Below are 21,943 nucleotides of genomic sequence, written 5' to 3' on the forward strand. Positions count from 1 at the left end.
GGTAGCGCAGGGTTCGACTCCCTGGTATGGAATTAATTTCCAAGGATTCATTGGTTTTTTGGCTCCCATTACACAAGTTCTTTTTTTTACGAAAGAGGATTTTTGCGCATTTCTTTTCGGGTCGAATATCGGGATTTCGTCGCGTTTTGGAAATACAGGAGGCGATTTATTTTGGTATTTCATGTTGTATTTTGAGCAGTGAGTTAGATGAGAAAGTTGAATAAAAATTGAAAGTTATTGACAATTTGGCACTGAATGTAATGGCTTAAGTCAATCACTAACAAAACCAATATAAAAAGCAGGTAACATCAGCTCCAATTTAATGGGAAGTGGTGATAGTCATATTCCGTCTACGTGATTTGAATATCGCATACATCGTTAGCTGAGATAGAAGAGCCATTTATGCCTAAAACCAATTTTGAATATCAGTTGTGTAGATTGACGTAGCAAGCTGTTAGAGTTCCAGTAAAAGCTAATGCCGTGAAATGCGATAGAGGTTACTAGATCGAATAAGCCAACTCTTAGGCATCTGAATATCAAGACCAGATGACTCCAGCACGTAAGTCTCAGTACACACTAGGATTAGGCGCAAGAAACCGAGAGAACAACACAGGATCTGAAGCCCGATTACTTACTAGCAGACACCTCCTCACAGCTTTTCAAGCTTTGTACTACAACAACTGTTAGTCCATTTTCCGCCCCTAGAATAAAATCCGCTCTGTTGGATGACCGCCAACACTTGCTGATTCTACAGTTCTTGTGCGACATATCGTAACGCGTGACCAGATCAGGAGCAGCGACTCGACATGTACCCTTAATCTGAAACAGCAATTAGCTGGAATCAAATCAGGATTCTGAATGTTGAAACTATTTATTGGTGCAGGGAAGTTTCTGGGTTTTGATGGTTAAAGAGAGTTTTAAGGTCGAGATCTGGTTACTTTGGTGCTTCTTTCGATGACCCATTACCTCATGATCGTCACACAGCACAGTTTTCATGACATCTGGGTAAGGAAAGCATAGCTCAACCCGTGATCAATATCACAACGAAGAGGAGGACGCGGTGACAGTTAACAATTCGTGGGGGTCCGGATCCCCTTCCGATATCTGCAGCAATGGACACTACGCGGGATATGAGCAGGTAACTTGATACTATCATTGGTCTTTGACATAGTCATCTGCTGACGAACTGCATCGAAAATGTTGGAAAGACGGGGAGGCTGCCATTGTTGGCGATTGCCTTGTGCCTCATCGACGCTGACGTGAGGACAACACAAATAAGAAGCTTTTAATGCGACGAGAATCAGCTTGGCGGCTCAGAAAGTCGTTGACGTGAATGGTCAAATATCAGTTGTAACCATTGGTGGGCAAGGCGTGTCGTGGGGTAAGATTGTGCCGGACGGGGAAGTTTGATTTGTCCAAGTAACCTAGAAATCTTCGAATTACTGAGAACGCGGTTGATTCCTGCGACCTGTTACTTTGCTCATAAAACTTGACTGATATGCCGAGAAGTCTTTCCTGTGAAGCTGTCTGTCGAGAAATGCCCCTATTCAGATTTAGGCGGAATGCCTTGGCACTTTGTGTTCCTTCAGTTCACCTATCGCATACAGGACAACGAGGGAGGACGAGCCGGCCCGAATGTATGGGTGTCTTAGGAATATTTGAATCTTTTATCATGAAAGGGCGGTAGCAGGAATATCATCTGAAGAAGATCTGCACGAAATCAGTGTGCAGCCAACAGTAGCTATTGCAACATCACCTAGAACATATCTCTCTGCTTCAGGCCAAACAGCACAATTTTCATGCGTCATCATTCCTGTTGCTGATGCCGTCAAGGTCTGATGTACCACAACCGCTGTCACAAAGAGTTGACGGGGGTTTGTTGCGAATGAAGTCCTCAGAGAGGTTGCAGAGCTCTTGGACATGGTTAGAATCTGGGAATCGCCCACACTTGAGAGATCAAACCACGCGCAAAGGACCGTATTTAGCAAATGGCATTGAATTTCTCGACAGGATTTTCTTTGGAATAGTGTAACTCTCGAATTCTGTGACCACCAAATCTGATAGCCACGAAAGATTTCTTATTCACTTGACAGGAGCCCAACAGAAAGAATGCTGTATTGCCCTTCCATCATCAGAGCTCCGCGATACCACTGATTTGTGCGATCGAGATATCACTGCCATGCGCGTGAGCTGAAAGAGTAACATTACGCTGTATGGTGTTGACCATCGACCACATGGCCCGGCACACCCGCAAGTCGCCGCCCACCACTTCGACTGTTTAGAGACATATCAACTGAATCCGACGCGAAGCATATGACACAACCTTGTCAGTAAATCATCCAACGATGGCAATAGCAATGGCGAATAAGTCTGATGAACGATCGTTTGTTTGTGAGTCGTAACTTGATGCAAATAAATAGGCGTAATGGTACCCGCACCTCTGGGCCGATACAAGCGTCGAATTTCTTGAATATGAACGTCGGGGTAGCATAGCCTACGGCTTCGACGGCTTGGTGAGTGCCGCCTCGCGGCGCGATGGTATAATTGCTATACAAAAACTGCTCGGAAAGCGTCATTCGCTGGACTGAATAGTTCGATAGTACGCAGACGTACGGAAAAATTGTTGTTTATTTACGCGCTGCTCCAATGCCGAATATCCAAGCCTTGCTTTTGGACAACAAAGTCTTGTGTAGGAGAAAAGCATCTTCAGCTCCCGCCTTCAAGTTAACTATACCATCAAGTGGTGATCGTGAAAAGTAGAACCATCGAAGACTCGCTTCGTACTTCTGGAGCCCTATAATAGAAATATCAAGGATATATAGGACTGCGCATATTCCAGGAAATATGCATGATAGCCCGGCAATATCATCCGGAGGGTCCGGAGGTGTCCTTTTAAGGCCACCAGCATCCGTGCCTAATCGAGAACTATAAGATCTCAACTAAGACACCGTTAGGTCTTCGATACGTTTCAAACAGCTCACCAGACGGTCATCATATGACATATCTAGAACTAGTTCGCATATAGCAAACCGAGGGACCAAGGTTTTTGGTTTCTTTGAAATCGGATACAACACCGCGGGAGAATGTCAGTGGCCTGCATTTTTTGAACTTCATCAAAAACTGCCCACCTACCTAGCGCCAGTTCAGAAGTACTGAGCTGGCAAGCATTACAACTGTGGATCCCCAGCGTTTGAAGTTAATACATAAACGAACTTGATAATCTAATTAGTAGTATATGAAATATGTCCAAAATCTTGAGCCCAATTAAATGGCGGTTAAGTGGGTATTGTTGACAAAGTGCTCTGAGATAGATATATCATGTGAGCGAGTACACATGTCGCTCGGGCATTTTGCGTGAGCCTCATATACTGCGAACCAGCTGCTGCATAAGTACGAAACGGTTTTTGGTATTAGCAGTCCACGATAGAACCCCCGTGGATGAGCACCGCTCTTGAATGCATCGAAAAAAGCGAAGTCCCCTATACTTATCCGGATTTTCGGTACGGGTATACCGACTTTGCTATGAGAACAAATACCTATATGTGGCGTGAGTCTTCAGGATCACGTCCACGTCAGGAATGCTAGCCGATCAAGTTTCCTTCACCGCTTCGTCAGCGCGAGGATTTGATGTGATTTCATTTGAAGCCATCAAGTTGCGTATACGATCCGTATGCCCATACCTTGCTGAAGATTCGGATCTTGCCGATAATCAGTTGGCCGACCAAGCAGAGGAAATCAGAGCAAGATGTGTTCGCTGTATCTCATGGCGTTACACCGCGTATGTCTGATATTTTTTTTTGGTTACCGCACTGGTGCCGAACAATGGAGACCGAGAGTACGTTGTAAAGTAGACAATGGATCTTAACGCCACTGTGGATTTGCGGTACTATACGTAGTGAATATCTTAGGATCTTTCCTGGAAGGGAGTTTTCAGCATCCTATGACATCTCTAGTATTCCTAACTTTCCGTACTTCGAGAGCCTCGAAAATCCCGAGTATTCGACTTCACAAGCGCTGTAACACTATTCGAAAAGATGCACCTCCTCCGTGGGGTAACACGTGGGGTTTAAAGCGGCCAAGCGTCAAGAAAACAGATATGGCAGGTAACACCCAATAAATGGTTTCCTAAGAAGCATATGCCTCCTTTTCTTTTTCCGTTTTTCATTACCTACGTAGAAATGCAGGATAAGAAGCTTGATTGTGGCCCAGAGCATTTATGCATGTCTCGAGAGCGGTTGAATGCATCATCGTTGGCGGTTAGACCGTATACCGACTTTAGTGTATCGTGCTGCTCCCATGGTTGAATGACTGATGAGACAATTGCTATGCTTGGAACCCTAGAAAGACCATATTAAGGGCTTTTGTGTAGGTGCCGGGCTGTTTCTGCAGACTTGCATCGCATATGACCCCGTGTGCTCAATTATCTCCGAATGGTAGGCTGTTTAATTGTCGAAGCGGCTTGAAGGGAAGGTCGGTAGTTTGCTGCGTCTAACAAAACATGGTAGTCGCAATCTATGCACCTTATCAGATACCGGATAGATCGTTGAGAGGGTATCGACATCGTTAAGTAACGTCCGTAACAGGCACGTTTCAGATCGTGGTTGTGGCATGGGATGCGACTGTTTTTGTGCGTCACAGAATGATTGACGTTGGATCCAGCAGACTGGATCACTGCTTTGGAAAGCCTCTGCGCCCAAGTGTGACACCCGCCGGCAAGCCACAATCAGAGGTCGAATCCGTATCGCAGCCTGCGAGTCACAGCAGCTTTGAGCCACTTCCTCCGCCAGTGCCACCGCTTCGAGCCCATCGGAAGCCCTCTGTCCAGGGCAGAAGCGTCAATGGCCAGCCGAGTCTGACCCTAATGCCCTATAGACCTTATATATGCGTGGCTCTGCTTCTTCGCACACCAACACACGCTTGTTCGTCGGCTGAAAGGGACCGCGAGCGTGGGTAGTGTTCGTGGCACATGGCGGACGAGGTGGGAAGCCGGCAGGCAGGCTGGCAGGTGTTGTTTTTCAAGTGCCCTGGCGACCGGTCGCAGGAAGAATGGGGTTTCTGGAGAAAAAGAAATGGAAGGGATTTCTTTTACGGCGGCAGCGGCGATAACGATAAAGTCGAATCGATGGTGATAGCGGTGGGCGGGTCTGGGAATCGTAATTCGATTTGCATTGCCTATTGCAGAGGTACATGCACCCTGGTCCAGCTGGGAGAAGAGGAGGGCGCGAGGAGCAGCAGAAGAGAGAGATCGCAGATGTTCCTGGCGCGGAGATCCCACCCTGGTCGTCGAGATGTAAGTGTTTGGCATGTCGAGCAGCTAAGAAGCACATATCGCAGGGTTGGAAGGGTGGCTTCCCAGCCTAAGACTTGGTCAGGTAAGGCAAGGTAAGGGGGGGTCCAATCCACAGAATCCATACGGGTCTATAGTACCATACAAGACCGACAATTGTAAGACGTCGAAGCCATACGGATGTGTCCCGCAAGGTTGAAGCAGCCGAATTTAGCTGTTACGAAGTATGATAGCATAGCGGCCTTTCCATTAAGGTTAGAGCCAGAAAACTACCGAGCGCTGCTCTCCACATCCACCTTCACCAGCACGCATTATGTGCCATTGAGGACCCGTTTCCCGTATATAACATCAGACCCTCCCTCCGTCCTTTCTCCCCGACCTGCATATGTTCTCCATTTTCCAACGACGAGTCTCCCAACTACCACAACGGTTCACCACTACCACATTCGCAACCTCCGCATCTCGAGCTTTCTCAGCAACCAGAGCAATCATGGGTGTTACTAAGACTACCATTTCAGAAGGCAATGGACCTATCCCAAAAGTCGGCGACACCGTCACGATCCAGTACACTGGCTTCTTGAAGGATCCTTCCAAGCCAGACCAGAAGGGCACTCAGTGCGTCTCCACACAGCTATAGCACCAGAATTGCTACAGCTTCCATCCTCGACTTCACGATTTACGTGCTGATGCATATTCATTACAGATTCGACTCCTCCGTTGGTCGCGGCCCATTTGTTGTTGCCATTGGTGTAGGAAAGGTCATCAAGGGTACATGCGAGTGATGAAGTTGTGCGGAATAGGTTGCTGACTGCCAATCACAGGCTGGGACGAGGGTGTTACTACCATGAAAGTTGGCGAGAAGGCAACTCTGGATATCACCTCGTAAGCACAGCGACTCCTCCACCTATCAGATACAGTACTGACTTTTCTTGTCACAGTGACTACGCATATGGTGACCGGTAAGCTTCCCGAACTCCAAACAAACGAGCGCATATTCTACGCGTCTAAATACCTTTCCTTGCGGGGAAGGGTCAGATTTCAGTCAAATCCTGTCTCCGGACCTGCATTCCTTTCTACGCCGTTCTCTGCTTGAGAAATGATAACTGACAATATTTGTAGTGGCTTCCCGGGACACATTCCAGCCAACGCTTCTCTCATCTTGTAAGTTTCTGGCCCATTTTGTATGCAAGAATGACCTCTGACGTATGCGGCAGTGACGTTGAGCTTCAAAAAATCAACTAGACGGACAGTCGAGCACTCTTCTTCACCATAGCGTTTCTAGTAGAGGTAGCCGAGGTTTAGCAATAAAGGGATAGCTACATTTCGAGAACAATTGAGGGATTAAGATCTTCAGTACCTGTTTGCACATGCTGATTCTTGAACCCGTGCATTTCCGAATAGTCGATGAAGTTTGGACTCTTGCACATGCTACTCCACCTCGTTACCGATCCCACATTTCAAGAAGTTTCAGGTACTGCACTGGACTGGTAAATGTTTTCGAAGTTCTCTGCGTATGTTGGCCATCATGTACTTGTAATGCGCTCGTTCCACCTTGTCTCTCACCCTTGGGAATGGCGGGGTTGAAATGGTTGTTTGTAACCGATGATTACCCATAGTAGGAGATACTATCATGGAGGGGTACTGTAGCAGCACCACTGAGGTACTGGACAGTATTATCTCTTAACGCAACCGATTTAAACCAATATAATATTAGTTCGTGGTTAAATACAAGCCCCAGACTCACTATCTTGCTGGTAAGATCTGTACTAGAATCATTTCTACATAGCCGTTTGACACAAATTGTGAAATGCTAAATCAGAACGTCCACCCCTGCTCCTCGCTTAATAAGCTGTTGTCATGGACCTCGACGGATCGACGTTTCTCGAAGGCGGCGTTTGAGGCTACAAGTTCATTCGCATTATCAACCTTCCTCTTCGCAAACTTCAAATCACTCTGCTGAACAGCTTCATCCACAACTCCATATCGTATTCGGCATTTCATCTACCACGCGTAATTCAGCTGAGGATACTCCATTCGCTTTCAAACCCAAGGCTAGCTTCGGCCCGTGCCTTTTCTTCGAGCGGTTCAGGTCTGGTACTTAGCACCCAGAGCTTGAGCTTGCTCGGGACCCTAACCAAACGCCAAAATTCCCGCTCAAACCATTAACGAGGTCGAGAACAAATCGACAAAACGCAAATTATCGGTTGAAGATTCATCGCAACCGCACAAGAAGAAAATGACTGTAAGTTTGTCAGCCTTGGGGTGTCCGGCCTGCCAACATCGCCTTTTGAAGCCTGCAATATACTAACTGTGATCACAGGACTCCAAAGATATCGACATGGAGACGAAGATGCAGGTCGATGAGTCGGTGGTGGGCCACAACGATATCGATGAGTCCTTATACAGCCGGCAGCTTTACGTTTTGGGACATGAGGCCATGAAACGGATGGGCGCCTCAAATGTGCTCATTGTTGGTATGAAGGGGTTGGGTGTGGAGATCGCAAAGAATATCGCACTCGCCGGTGTCAAGAGCCTTACGGTTTACGATCCTACTCCCACTGCGATCGCAGATTTGTCATCTCAGTTCTTCCTTCGCCCGGACGATGTAGGCAAGCCAAGGGCGACAGTAACGGCTCCACGGATTGGAGAGCTGAATGCATATACTCCAGTGTCCATACATGAATCCAGCAGGTTAGTTACTTTTTTATACCCGTTTGCGATGTCGCTGACCAATCTATGAAGCCTAACCTCCAACCTATCCCAGTTCGACAAGTACCAGGTAGTGGTTCTTACAAACACCCCCCTCAAGGATCAAATTATCATTGGCGAATATCTACATTCCAAAGGGATATTCTTGGTGGTGGCAGATACATTCGGGTTATTTGGTTCCATCTTTTGCGATTTCGGAAAGAATTTCACCGTGTTGGATTCCACGGGAGAAACACCAGTAAATGGTATCGTAGCAGCCATCGACGAGGACGGTCTCGTATCTGCTCTGGACGAAACCCGCCATGGACTGGAAGATGGAGATTTTGTCACTTTCACAGAATTAGTGGGATTGGAAGCCTTAAACTCTGCCGCGCCACGAAAGGTAACAGTTAAAGGGCCATATACTTTCTCAATAGGTGATGTTTCAGGACTCGGGACTTATCAGAAAGGCGGTATCTATCAACAAGTCAAGATGCCCAAATTTATTGACTTCAAGCCTCTGTCTGCAGCGTTGAAGAGTCCAGACTTTGTGGATTCGGATTGGGCGAAAATGGGTCGAGCTCAGCAGTTACATATCGGTATTCAAGCTCTCCATGCCTTCCAAGAACAACACGGCCATTTCCCTAGACCGATGCACAAAGAAGATGCCGCAGTTGTTATTGGTGCAGCACAAGCGTTTGCAAAGCAGGAGAAGTCAGAAGTTGAATTGGATGAGAAAGTTCTCCTGGAACTTAGTTACCAAGCTCAGGGTGATCTCAGCCCGATGGCTGCTTTCTTTGGAGGTCTTGCTGCTCAAGAGGTCTTGAAGGCGGTATCTGGAAAGTTCCACCCCATCTGCCAATATCTTTATTTTGACTCTTTGGAGTCGCTTCCTTCCAACTCTGTCAGATCCGAGGAGACTTGCAAACCACTGAACACCAGATATGATGGCCAGATTGCCGTTTTCGGTCGAGAGTTCCAAGAAAAGCTTGGAAATATTCAAGAATTCTTGGTTGGAGCGGGTGCCATCGGATGTGAAATGCTGAAAAACTGGGCTATGATAGGTTTAGCAGCTGGTCCTAAGGGCAAAATAACCGTTACCGATATGGACTCGATCGAAAAGAGTAATCTCAATCGACAATTCTTGTTCCGACCCAAAGATGTCGGCAAGCTGAAGAGTGACTGTGCGGCTGAAGCGGTGCAAGCCATGAATCCAGATCTCAAGGGAAAGATTGTTACCATGCGGGACCGAGTAGGCCAAGATACTGAACATTTATTCAACGAGGAATTCTGGGAGGCTCTGGATGGTGTTACCAATGCACTTGACAACGTCGATGCGCGCACATACGTGGACCGACGATGTGTCTTCTTCCGCAAGCCACTGCTTGAGAGCGGTACTTTGGGAACGAAGGGTAATACTCAAGTGATTATTCCTCACTTGACAGAATCATACTCTAGTTCGCAGGATCCCCCTGAACAATCATTCCCTATGTGTACGCTGAGGAGTTTCCCAAACAACATCAATCACACAATCGCCTGGGCCCGAGAACTCTTCGAATCATATTTTGTCAAGCCCGCCGAAACTGTCAACCTCTATCTCAACCAGCCAAACTATTTAGAGACGACTCTGAAACAAGGTGGCAATGAAAAAGCCACCCTTGAGATGATCAGAGACTTCTTAGTTGATGACAAGCCTTTGAGCGTTGAGGACTGCATCAAATGGGCTCGTATCCAATTTGAGAAGCAATACAACAACGCTATTCAGCAACTCCTGTACAACTTTCCAAAAGACTCGAAATCTTCAAGTGGCGCGCTATTCTGGTCTGGCCCTAAGCGTGCACCAGATCCATTGAAGTTCGATATCAAGAACGAGTTTCATCGAACATTTATTGTTGCTGGCGCCAATCTTCACGCTTTCAATTACGGAATCAATACCAAGGGCCTGGACCTGAACAGCATTGAGAAGGTCCTTGACAATATGATCATCCCTGACTTCTCACCAAATTCAGCCGTCAAAATTCAAGCAGATGATAGCGAGCCTGTAAGTTCATGAGATTTATTTTTATGGCCGCGAATACTAATTCATTCAGGATCCGAATGCCGGTGCATCCACGTTCAACGATTCCGAGGAGTTGCAACAAATCACAGATAAGCTGCCACAACCAAAGCAGCTTGCAGGTTTCAAGCTTCAACCTGTTGAATTCGAGAAAGATGATGACACCAATTTCCACATTGATTTTATTACTGCTGCAAGTAACCTTCGTGCCGAAAACTACAAAATCGAGCTTGCCGATAGGCACAAGACCAAGTTCATCGCTGGAAAAATCATCCCGGCCATTGCTACCACCACTGCCTTGGTCACAGGATTGGTCATCCTTGAATTCTACAAAATTGTCGATGGAAAGACGGATTTGGAGCAATACAAGAATGGATTCGTCAATTTGGCGTTGCCATTCTTCGGTTTCAGTGAGCCAATATCCAGTCCTAAAGACAAGTATCAAGGAAAGAATGGGGAAGTTTCGATCGACAAGTTATGGGATCGCTTTGAAGTCAACGATATTACGTTGCGAGAACTTATCGATCACTTTGAGGAGAAGGGATTAACAATTACAATGTTGAGCTCGGGTGTTAGTCTGCTGTACGCAAGTTTCTTCCCACCTACGAAGCTCAAGGACAGATACACTATGAAGTTGAGCGAGCTTGTTGAGCACATATCCAAGAAGCCAGTTCCTGATCACCAAAAGAACGTCATCTTTGAGATTTGCGTGGAGGATCAGAGTGGGGAAGATGTTGAAGTACCATATGTTATGATGAAGATGGCGAAATAAGCGGTCCTTTTTCTTTGGATCTGCGATGAATTGATGATTGTTGGACGGGAAAGGTTCGTTCGGGAAAACGCTTTTACGACTTTGGGAACTTAGAAAGATGGCCTGTATTGGCTTTGCGTGCATAGTAGAAAATAAACATACAGATTGACTTAATCCTCTTGTGCATATGTTTCGGCTTCTTTACTTCGCATATTAGTCGGGTAACCGCATTTGGAATTTCATCTATGCATTTACAATCCTGAAAGCTCGTGATACAAGGCAATTGCTAAAGCATGTCAGGATCTTTTTGCTTATTCACGACTGAGGTAACCAGTATTGATCGATTTTCATAGCTTATTCATGACCCCGCAGAGCGGAGGCTTTTTCCCCCTGTCAGCCCTGCAAGGAGGCGAATTAGAATGATGCAATGAACGGCAAAAGGATGGATTACAACACTATTATCAACCACAACAAAGCACGAAGCCCCCACCAAAGGCGCTGTTTCTAGATATATTAGACCAGCTGAATTATTCGAGACAGAGAGGAAAGATATCCTCTTCACATGCTCTCCCGCTCTACCTTTATTTCAGCAAAATTGTGCACGTTTACCACTTATAAGTCCACCTCGAGATTGTTTTCTTCCGCTTCAGTCAAAATGGTCAGTGCTCCGCAACCTTGCCTTCGTATGCGCAAACCAACAGACACTGATACTCTACAGGGAATCACAAATTGGGTTGCACCGGGCGACAAGTCTGGGGAGTTCAAGAGAGGACAGTCGCAATTCAGGAATTTCATCCAGAAGGGAGGAGAATTTCCTCCAGAGAAGGGACGATATCATCTTTATGTACGTTTGTACCCCTCCAATGCATACAGCCAGTGACTGACGTCTGCAGATATCCTACGCCTGTCCGTGGGCGCACCGAACCCTCATCGTCCGAAAGCTGAAGGGCCTCGAAGATATCATACCATTTACCTCCGTACACTGGCATATGGGAGATAAAGGATGGCGATTTGCAACTTCTGAGGATAGCGATGCACCTGGAGCGGAGGTTAAGCCCGATCCGGTGCCTGGACATGAGAAATATACGCATCTGAGGGATATCTACTTCCAGGTCGATCCTGAGTATAAGGGACGATTTACGGTTCCTACATTGTATGATGTGAAGCAAGGGAAGATTGTTAGCAATGAGAGTAGTGAGATCATTCGAATGTTCTATACCGAGGTAAGCTGGCATGCTAGGATGACCGGAGGTCCAAGAAGATCATCGGAGTGCTAACATTTGAGTAAAGTTCGACGATATTATCGAAGAAAAGTACAAGAACGTCTCTCTTTTCCCGACCGAACTCCAGAAAGACATCGAAAGCACCAACGACTGGACATACAACGATATCAACAACGGTGTCTACAAGTCAGGTTTTGCAACCACGGAAGAAGCATATGCCAAAGCCGTTACGACGCTCTTTGGTTCTCTTGACCGCGCCGAAAAGCACCTATCCGAGTCAGAAGGTCCTTATTATTTCGGAAAGAACATCACGGAAGCAGATGTGCGTCTCTACACCACCATCGTGCGTTTCGATGCCGTCTATGTGCAACACTTCAAAACCAACATCAGGGATATTCGTTCCGGTTACCCATATCTTCATAAGTGGTTGAGGAATTTGTATTGGAACGTTCCGGCTTTCGGGGAGACGACCGAATTTACTCATATCAAACGCCATTACACGAGGTCGCACACCCAGATCAATCCGTTCAGTATCACGCCAGTTGGACCCATTCCTGATATCTTGAAGGAGGATGAGGAGGTACCTGCTGTCAAGTTTGCCCTGGCGCAGGCGGCGAAGAAATGAGGGTTTAATGAAAAGGAATGAAGGGTTTACGTACTTCTTATCATAGCGACTGCGAAAGTCAGTGTTTGAAATAAAATAGTTTATAAGTTCAGCCATTGTGCGCATCATATCCGGCAGCCTGGTAACATAACATTATGGCAGTTCGGTGGCACAACGATCTTGTCTCCTCATTTTGGGCATCATCAGGTAATGGCAGGCAGGCTGCAGCAATTATCTAGATCATCTTGGCTTCGTTTCATGAGGCGGACCCCTTGGGTGTACGTCTAAAAGAAATGTTTTCATGAACAAAGCGCAATGATTCGTTGTGCCGGGAGAGGCTCTCTGCATGAAACAAACGGGGCATCCAGCCGGAATACTCGCTTGCGCCACACCACAGAAGTGGAATTTCATACGACCTGTTATGTCAAAATGCAACAACATCTTGAAACTTGTGTATTCAAGTGCAGTTATTAATCACCCGCAAAGGCACGCCGAGATTACAAATTAGCTAATAAGCAAGCGCATGCTACTAGAACTTGACCATTCGAAAGTTGTGGTCAGGAGAGAAGGTGAGGAGGTGTCGACAATGGTAAGTCAGCGCTTGATAAAGAGCGATGAACTTCCTTTGTTGGATATCATCATCCTATTGTGAATTTCTTCCTTACACTCCTTTACTGGACTTCGACTAACAGATCGATTCCTTTGACTCGACGTCAACCAATTACATTCATCTGTCACTCCTTCATCTTTTGTCCTTCCCACGACACTCAAAGAATCACACAAGATTATTGTGGGAGCTTTATAACTCTCTTCTCAAAATCTGCGCTCTTTTTCTTTTACATCATTCAAAACCACAGCTAGCTGTAAAATTATACGCAAGCACATATATATTTCAAAATGCGAATCTCAAAAGTTACCTGCGCGCTGGTCGCACTTCAGACAGTAGCTGCGCATACTGTCTTCACAACACTTTACGTCGACGATGTCAACCAGGGCGATGGAACCTGTGTACGAATGGGCATGGGAGAACCAACTGCCCCAGTTAACGATCTAACGAGCACCGATATGGCATGTGGCCGCGAAGGAACCAAAGGCGTTGCGCGAGTCTGTCCAGTCAAGAAAGGAGCAAAGCTGAGCTTTGAATTTCGAGTCTGGCCTGATGCTTCGAATCCAGGAGCTATTGACCCTCAACATAAGGGACCTTGCTCGGTTTACATGAAGAATGTAGCTTCTGCAATCAAGGATACTGCTGCCGGTGATGGGTGGTTTAAGATCTACGCGGAGGGATATGACGAGAGTACTTCGAAATGGTGTACCGATAAACTGATCGCCAACAACGGGATTCTGTCAGTCAAGATTCCTGAGGATCTCGCGGGTGGGAATTATTTGGTTCGCGCTGAGATTCTCGCGCTTCAAGAGGCTGATAAGGGGAATCCTCAGTTCTATCCGGGATGTGCGCAGATCTTCTTGGAGTCTTCTGCGACTACTCTACCTACTGATACTGTTTCTATTCCTGGAGCTGTCAAAATCACTGACGCGTCTGCGACCTTCAACATTTACGAACCTGAGAAGTTTCCGTTCCCGTATCCGATCCCTGGGCCAGCAGCGTACGTCCCCGGCACCTCACCTTCTAAGGAAGTCACTCCTGTGTCGAACCAAACCGAGGGTCTATCACTACCCAACACCATCCTCACCGTAGCGAACTGGATGGGCGTCGAAGTTGCACCCTGGACAAATTCTGATGGTTGTGATAAATCCGTCGCAGGTTGCTGGGCACAAACAAAGACTTGTTACGACAAGGCACCACCTACTGGCGGCAATCTTTGCAAGATCTTTGAACAGAAATGCGATGCGCTGCGGGAGGCATGTCCCAGTAATAAGATTCCTAATGAGGGGATGGATCTTACGCCAAAGCCGAAGAATAGGTTTGCGATTCCGCCGGCTGCTAATGGGGGTGATGTCGTGTCGTCGCCTGCTTCAGCATCAACTTCTCCATCATCAGTTGTGCCTTCCTCTGTGGTACCGAAGTCATCTGCCATCAACTCCGCAAATGCATCATCGACAACCTCCACAGGACCACTCGATCCAGCACCAACACCATCACAAACACCGCCCTACGAGTCCACACCCGCGCCAGGATCTGACGAAGAATCCTACGACGAAGACGAAGACGAAGAAGAAGAGGAAGAAGTAAGCATCATCTATAGACGTCACCACCCACGAGAAGTCTCCACAATCATGGTAGTCGAAACATCATACAGAATAACTGGGACAGCAGCTGGGAAAACGCCGGCTGTTGTCACTGTTACTCCTGTTGTTACGTTGACTAGTTCTGTGGCACCGATAAGAGTAACTCGTTTGCATGGAAGTGCGAAGGTATTTGCAGCTCCCTCTGTGGTGTTGGAGAGTCCGGCTGTTCATCAAGAAGCGCTGAGTAGTGAGATGGCGTCGACAATGGGGGTGGAGAAGGGTCAAGCGACTCTGGCATCTCCGTCTCCTACTCCTGAGACGGCAGTGCCTTCTCAAGTTATGTCGACATCGAGATTGCATGGAAGTACGAAGGTGATCTCCGCTCCCGCTGTCTCGACGGTGAGGCCTGAGCTGCCTGTTCATCAGGTTGCGCTGAGTAGCTCGATGGTTTCGACGATGGGGGTGGATAAGGGTCAAGCGACTCTTGTGTCTCCTTCTCCTGAGGCAGTGCCTTCCCAGACTGTGCCGACTAGTCCAACATCAGCAGTTGCAAGTTCAACTACTTCATCTGCCACCACAATCCCAAGTCCGGCTTCAGCAGTTGCAAGTTCAACTACTCGATCCTCCACTTCGACCCTGACAATCGTAACTACTCCTACCTTAACAATCTTCAACACCCCCACCTTAACAATGTTAAGCACTTCCACAGCAACCTCCTCCTCATCTCAAACACTAACAACCACTATCTCTGACTCACCCGCTAAGTTCATCGCGTTGCAGGAATCGAGTAACTTTAATGTCTCAGATGTGAATGAGAAAAGACGGTTTAGAAGAAGTGGACGGTATCAGAGACATATGCGTTTTCATGGTGGGAATGCTTAAGGGTGGGAGATGAGGTATTTACGATGGGGGTATGTGTGGTGGATGGGAGTGTGAGGGGTGTGTGTGGGTTGGCGATTGCGGCATTGGTTTCTGCTTGGACTGGTGAAGGTGGTATGTTGGATTTGAAAGTCGTGGAGGAGTGTTGGTTGAGGCTTTCCAGGGTAGCTGAAAATCGAGGGAGGGCTCGGGTTTCATTCATGTATATATTACAATTCCCCATCTTCGCACTTTACAGGCGAGGAAATTCGATTTCATGTACGGTAGCGTCTGCGGTAGTAAATCAACTGATGAGCTGCGCTCTATTATGAAAATGATTGAGAGTTTGTGAAGTGTGTCGGGATGTGGATTTTGTGAGGAGTGAGTAATCTTGTGAGGCGTTTGGGGAATGGTTCCAGAGTATAGAAGGTCTAGGTTGAATGAGGAAGAGGGTGGAGATCGTGTTTGGTGCTGTGAAATATTCCTGATGCTAATGAAAGGTCGAGGGAACGATAGGAACTTTGGAAAATGAATACTGTTACTCAGCCTACATCGCTTCGTGTGAAGAGTTTCCCTGGTCTGAAGTGAGAGGTGGTCAAACTAAAAAGAAGCCGCGGAATAGTAACATCTGGTCCGAATAGTGGTGGGATCTCTATCCTCCAGCCATCTTATTGATTAAGCTTGGGTTGTTAGATTGTACTAGTTGTTATTGCGTTCGAGTGAGAGCCGGGACTATTCTGTACTGTCAAAGACATGCCTACGCCATCGGTCCACCGATTCAAAAGGAAGAAGTAGAAAGTGTAATTTCACAAGCTCCACGACATGGATTAAAACCAAGAGACAAGAGGATTTGAGAACGTGTCCATTACTTCTGATCAAACGGGCATGTTAGTTACATACATCGGTTTGCGATTCTCGACTATAGACTAGATGCTTTGTCGCCTTCAAAATGAAGTCTCTCTGAGGTTTCGGATACTTGTTGAGATGGGGAGAAGTTGTAAGATCCAAACAGAAAGGAACGGATGGAGAGAATTAAACGAAACAGAAGAGTTAGGACCATGAACAAAATATATGTGGAGATTTTCTTTTTTGCTGGGAGGTAAATTGATGGAAGTTGCTGGCATGAGTATCAAACCTAAAAATTGCAAATCCAAGACCGAGATCGTTGTAGAATAAGGCAGTTCAGAATTCTACTTTCTAAACCCATATTCGTTTAATCACGATAGCTAAGTCAATTACATTTACTCTCAAAGTTCTAGTGTTCCTGAAGGTCTGAAAGGCACTCGCTTAATCTCATCAGCTGACTCGCCCCCTTTTCTTAATAGCTCCTTTAGTCGTGGGCAAAATTAGACGTACACTTTTAGACCTTGCTCCATACAAAGACTCATATGCTATTTAGTAGAGTTTAGTTTCGTTTCTCGCTTATTGACTAATAAGCAACTTGAAGATGCGAAGATACTTGAAGTACTGCAAGTAATTGGAGTCGATAATTACCTAAATTTACTTGGGAGAAGGAAATGGATGGGTAATCATAAGATATAATTACATATCAAGATGAGTTGCCTACCGAAGACAAGCCTAACTCTCAATTATGTTATTCAGGAGCGCTTAAGCTTAGTGATGAAAGTAACAATTTTAATTTGACCTTTACGTTACATAAGAACAAGCCGGAAAAGGACGACGACGAAATACACTATGCAGAGTTCGTGCCGTGAAATGAAGAAAGTGTTTCAGTATAAAACTAGCCCGCTTTTTACCTGGCTTAGTTTACATATAGTAACACAATTCTATAATCACAATTTCAAGTCGAAATGGACAGTACATTCGTACAGCGATCCGTCTTATCAAGTCTGACGCCGATTTCAAGACATGATGTGCAAACGTTACACGAAAGCCAGAAATCCGTAAACCACAATCGCGTAGACCCAGCTATCCATCAAGAAACTAGCCTTTATCCCACTTGCCGCAGACTTCGTCGCCACAGTATTAATCGAAACAGGCGCGCCACTACCAGCAGGACACGTCAAATTAAATTGTGGTGTCGTAGACAGATCCGTAGTAATAGCAAACTTCTCCTTATTCGCCGGATTCTATTACTCATTAATCTTGACTCCACTTTTAACTTGTAGCACTCACCGAATCCCTCAAATTGTACCACCAAACATTCATCCGTCCAAACAACTGGCACCCGATTCTCTCCCAATAAGCCCTCGCATTATCGACACTCGGCACCGCAGACCCGAAATTAGGTCCGCTGACTGGCCATCCAGTTTCCGTGATCCAGACTGACTTATTGCCCGCGCTATCAGTGACGTTTTTCAAGAGCGTATCGAAAATCGTTTTGGCGTTGTCAATTGTATTGGTCAGATCCTTCTCATAATAAGGATACAAATCGGTCCCAACGAAATCCGCTGCGTCGACAACGGCGGAATTCGATTCATTCGCCCACGCAGACCAGGAGTCAACATGGCCGACAGGTTTTCCAGAGAGTGCAGTCGAGGCGAGGGCTGAACGCGTTTGATTTATGAATCTGACGATTGTGTTCGGTCCAGCTCCTATTCCGGCCGCATTCGCAATTCCACTCTCGCTCACGCGATACAGATCTTCACTGCCAACACTAATACCCACGACGAGATCAGCGAAGCGCTGACCATGTTTCGTGATAGCTGCTTGTAGTGCGGTCAGCTCGTTTGTTATTGTATCTGTACCAGAGCACCAAATTCCAAGGAGAAGGGAAGTGTTTGTAGCGAGTGCGGCGTCAAAGGCAGAGATTGGGTCGGCTGTTGTTTTGGCTTGGATATTGGTGTATAGTCGTACACTATTGAAGCTGCCAGGGGAGAAAGAGAGCGCGCTTGCGGTCTTGAATTCTTTTTCGAAATCGGCTTGCTTTTTCGCGGTTTGGTCTGTGAAAGTGTTGCCGGAGTTGAAACCTTGGTAGATCTTTTCTTGAGCGGTGGCTGTGGCTAGAAAAATGCTCAAGCCGGCGAGATGAGGGAATCGCATTTTGGACTTCTGAGTAATGATGGTAGGGTTGATAGTAATGGAAAACAAATAGAGAAATAAGACAATTGCTATAACTGTAGAAAGTGATGGTCAGGAAATATCTGAAAAGAGCGGAACCTAAGCCTTGATATTGAGAAAGGCTCCCGAAATTAAGGAGTAGGAGGCTTAACGGAATATCAAAGCCTCAACCGGTTTGGAAAATCAAGTGTAAATTTCATTGGCCATAGCTTGTGGAATAAGCAAAGTTGGGCGGCTTTCATGCGTGGTGTGGAAGGACACACGTTCTTGGCGACTTGAGACGAGGAGTGATTGGTATAACAGGAGCGCCATTTGCGTGTTGAGAAAGTCCAAAGTTCCCAATGGAAAAGCATCTATTGATCAGCCCTAGGTTTCTGTTCGATAGTATCTGACTTGAAAAGTTTTCTATCGACCACGTAAGAAATACTGACTCCCTATAAATTGCTAACAAATTTTGAAATCGACTTATACCTGAATGTTCTCCCAAGTTTGAGTAAATGCCATATACTTCGAAGTACCAACGTGATTGCTTTGCCAAGGATAAGACGGACGGAAGTTATGTGCCTTGCATGTAAGCACATGGGTCAACCAGCAACTGAAGCGTAGAAGGAGGACAATTTTTACCCCGCCTTTCGGTTTTCCAGCTATATTTACACCAGAGCTGAAAACAATTCCAGCATTAGGAATTGTTCCTTGGTCAGTATTTGGATGATCAACAACGCGAGAAATCTTGCAAGAACCGGAAATACGTAAATTCTTGACTTTGACATGTAATGTTACTAACACAACGAGATGTTGAGCATCATGTATTGATAAATCTTAAGATAATAACAGTCCGATGACCGAAATCTCCGAACAAGCGTAAAAGCTTACACGGATACTTGGGATTTCTTGTATGTCAAGATATACCTCTTATTCTTTGCTTCGGTAAGCCCATAGAATGTATCTGTCCTGGTGTCCCAGCTCAAGTCTTCAGGTGATGGCGGAAAGAACCCTGCATTGTTCTTCGCAGCATTTCCCGGAGTCCATGCCCAGAGATCTCCGTTACTATCACCGTTGCTCCGCGAAATGTAGACCTTGCCGGCGTTGGAAACAGCACCTTGCATTCTATCGATATCGACACAGTACGCCCAGCTCGCACTTGCAATTCCTGCACTTGTCTTGAGTTTCCGAGTAGTGTAATCGAGATCCCATCTCGCAAGACGACGAGGTGCAGTCGCGTCTGCAACCTGGTACTCTCCAACCAAGAGGCTATCTGGTGTAGTACTCCGATCCAGAGCGACGAACGAAAATTGGAAGTTGAAGCTCCGGTTCCATGTGTAAGACCGGATCTGCGGAATGACATACTTGTAGCCCATGGCATAATAGCTACTGCCCGACTTTCCCATTACCGTATCGCCACCGGAATCCATTGTCCAGATGTTGGATAAATCGAAGACGCGAAACCCAACAGCGCCATCGCCACCACTGCTGTCAACGACCCAGAGTGTATTTCCGTACCAAGCCATCCCACCAGCATGCACTGGAACAGCCTTGAAAGTATCGCCTGCAACAGGGTTGACCAAAAGTGCATGGCGGTATTTCTTCGATTCTTGGTCGACAAAAGTAACTCTGACACTGGTATTGTCCTCGAGATGCCAACTCACGAGCCATGCTGATCTTCCCTCGACTGTCCCCACAGCCAAAGAGTCCGCCGTGGACGTTAACCCTTGCGGGACCCATTTCTCAGTGGCTTCGTCATTGAAGTCTGCGGTATGTTCCCACATGTAAGCAGAAATCGGCCTGGTTAATGGCTCTGAGGTGAGCGCGTGGTTGGCCGAGTCCAGCACTTGGGAGACTGTGGCTCGTCGATTTGCCAATTTCGAAGCAAGGCCGGACAGGTACGTGTTATCAGCATTTTCCTTGAGTGTAAAGTCTGAGCCACTACGTTCCTTATTGGCGGTGTTGCAATTGTTTGGGTCAGCTGCGAATGTTGCCGTAATGTATACGGCGCCATGGAGAACGATGCTGAAACAGACCTTCATCGTGTATTTTTGAAATATACTGAAGTGCTCTGAGAAACGAGATAAACGGCAAATCAAAAAGACGGACGCCTCTAGGCTTTATCAGTCAACGATTCTCAAAAGCGGCCCGGCAGTGCGAAAGAAGCAGAACCCCTAAATCCAATCGTAAGACTATTGAAAAGATTCTGAAAACAATGATTGCATGAACAGTGCGGAGTTCGAAGGATCGATATGGCTGCTTGGCACCACGGAGCTGAGTGGTCAATTAGGAGGCAAGATGCTTAGCTGCATCATGCAGGCCTGGCAAATCTGGTATTACTCTTCATGCGGACAAAAGCTTGCCAAATCTCTCAGTCTCGAACCATCCCCTTATTCGAATGTTGCCGGCTTACCAGATGAGGCTTGCATAGTACGCCTTAGAGGTCCTGATTTGCAAATACGTCGCGGCAGTAAGATGACGATCAGGTGGGTATGAGCTTCGAACAACAGCTGATAAGTAGTCGCGATGTATTTTAGCTGTGAAAAGTGGTAATTTGTAATTCTTTGCTGCAGTGAACCAAAGCCTTCGCATCTGGCCACTCGTAGCCACCGTCTCTGGTAGGGCCAGATCCCATTGCCTCGAGCTTCCTCCAAAGAAAAGCGTCTATTTTCATGTGCTTTAAATTTTCCTGCAACTGTTGATTGTTGAGCAGCAGATCAGCAGCGAATTTCGGATGGAGATCGCCGCATAACCAGAGAGCTTCCGTTTCGAAATCGATGTAAACAGTCTTCTTGCAGGGATTTCCAAGCTGACTTTCCGAAAATGTCAAAGAAGAATAGCGCGAGAGGGCGTAAGAGCGGGACTCGGAGCAAATAGACATAAGAATAGGCGGAAGGGTGTGAGAGAACCACTGGCCATGAGGCTTTCCTGGCAAAGTAGGTGTACAACTCAGTTCGATATTTCGTGGTTCGTCTGCTATTGCCGTCCAGATAGCTAGTCGGATCTCTGGAGGCAGGAGAGGGAACAATCGAAATGACCGAATGGCCTTGACATGAACTGTGTTTCCCCTTACAATAACACAGTGTCGATGCTGGTGCTGCATGGCGAATATAAGTGATGAGGGATACATGTTCGTTTATTCTGCTATTGTTCAGCACTACCGCGAGTGGGGGGAGAATAAAAATTCGATGAGATATTACATACCAGTGCAAGAGGCTTTCTAAAGTAGATCAACAGAATAGGCGCAAAAAGAGCTTCTATAGCTAAAAGACTATGATCTAAC

At 46.5% G+C, this 21,943-nt stretch overlaps 7 protein-coding genes across 7 annotated transcripts; 4 read left to right on the plus strand and 3 right to left on the minus strand.

The window, feature by feature from the left end:
* Window positions 1–5,777: 5,777 nt before the first annotated feature.
* GLAREA_09513 (FKBP-like protein) lies at window positions 5,778–6,529 on the plus strand (the record flags this gene model as incomplete). The annotated part of the gene is made up of 6 exons (XM_008086110.1): window positions 5,778–5,902; window positions 5,991–6,055; window positions 6,109–6,169; window positions 6,226–6,246; window positions 6,407–6,448; window positions 6,502–6,529. The coding sequence occupies 6 exons, from the start codon at window positions 5,778–5,780 to the stop codon at window positions 6,527–6,529; spliced, it is 342 nt and encodes a 113-aa protein (XP_008084301.1).
* Window positions 6,530–7,523: 994 nt separating this feature from the next.
* On the plus strand, window positions 7,524–10,803 carry GLAREA_09514 (Activating enzyme of the ubiquitin-like protein; the record flags this gene model as incomplete). Its single annotated transcript, XM_008086111.1, has 4 exons — window positions 7,524–7,529; window positions 7,608–7,978; window positions 8,030–10,016; window positions 10,066–10,803. The coding sequence occupies 4 exons, from the start codon at window positions 7,524–7,526 to the stop codon at window positions 10,801–10,803; spliced, it is 3,102 nt and encodes a 1,033-aa protein (XP_008084302.1).
* Window positions 10,804–11,437: 634 nt separating this feature from the next.
* GLAREA_09515 (Glutathione S-transferase (GST), C-terminal) lies at window positions 11,438–12,630 on the plus strand (the record flags this gene model as incomplete). Its single annotated transcript, XM_008086112.1, has 3 exons — window positions 11,438–11,626; window positions 11,676–12,005; window positions 12,073–12,630. The coding sequence occupies 3 exons, from the start codon at window positions 11,438–11,440 to the stop codon at window positions 12,628–12,630; spliced, it is 1,077 nt and encodes a 358-aa protein (XP_008084303.1).
* Window positions 12,631–13,506: 876 nt separating this feature from the next.
* Window positions 13,507–15,681, plus strand: GLAREA_09516 (uncharacterized protein; the record flags this gene model as incomplete). Its single annotated transcript, XM_008086113.1, has 1 exon — window positions 13,507–15,681. One exon carries the CDS (start codon window positions 13,507–13,509, stop codon window positions 15,679–15,681), a length of 2,175 nt encoding a protein of 724 aa, XP_008084304.1.
* A 1,859-nt stretch (window positions 15,682–17,540) lies between these two features.
* GLAREA_09517 ((Trans)glycosidase) lies at window positions 17,541–18,660 on the minus strand (the record flags this gene model as incomplete). Its single annotated transcript, XM_008086114.1, has 2 exons — window positions 17,541–17,747; window positions 17,794–18,660. 2 exons carry the CDS (start codon window positions 18,658–18,660, stop codon window positions 17,541–17,543), a joined length of 1,074 nt encoding a protein of 357 aa, XP_008084305.1.
* An 887-nt stretch (window positions 18,661–19,547) lies between these two features.
* On the minus strand, window positions 19,548–20,702 carry GLAREA_09518 (uncharacterized protein; the record flags this gene model as incomplete). Its single annotated transcript, XM_008086115.1, has 1 exon — window positions 19,548–20,702. The coding sequence occupies one exon, from the start codon at window positions 20,700–20,702 to the stop codon at window positions 19,548–19,550; it is 1,155 nt and encodes a 384-aa protein (XP_008084306.1).
* A 491-nt stretch (window positions 20,703–21,193) lies between these two features.
* Window positions 21,194–21,790, minus strand: GLAREA_09519 (uncharacterized protein; the record flags this gene model as incomplete). The annotated part of the gene is made up of 1 exon (XM_008086116.1): window positions 21,194–21,790. The coding sequence occupies one exon, from the start codon at window positions 21,788–21,790 to the stop codon at window positions 21,194–21,196; it is 597 nt and encodes a 198-aa protein (XP_008084307.1).
* Window positions 21,791–21,943: the final 153 nt, after the last annotated feature.

Source organism: Glarea lozoyensis (genome assembly GCF_000409485.1).
Source record: "Glarea lozoyensis ATCC 20868 chromosome Unknown GLAREA4, whole genome shotgun sequence".
NCBI lineage: Eukaryota > Fungi > Ascomycota > Leotiomycetes > Helotiales > Helotiaceae > Glarea > Glarea lozoyensis.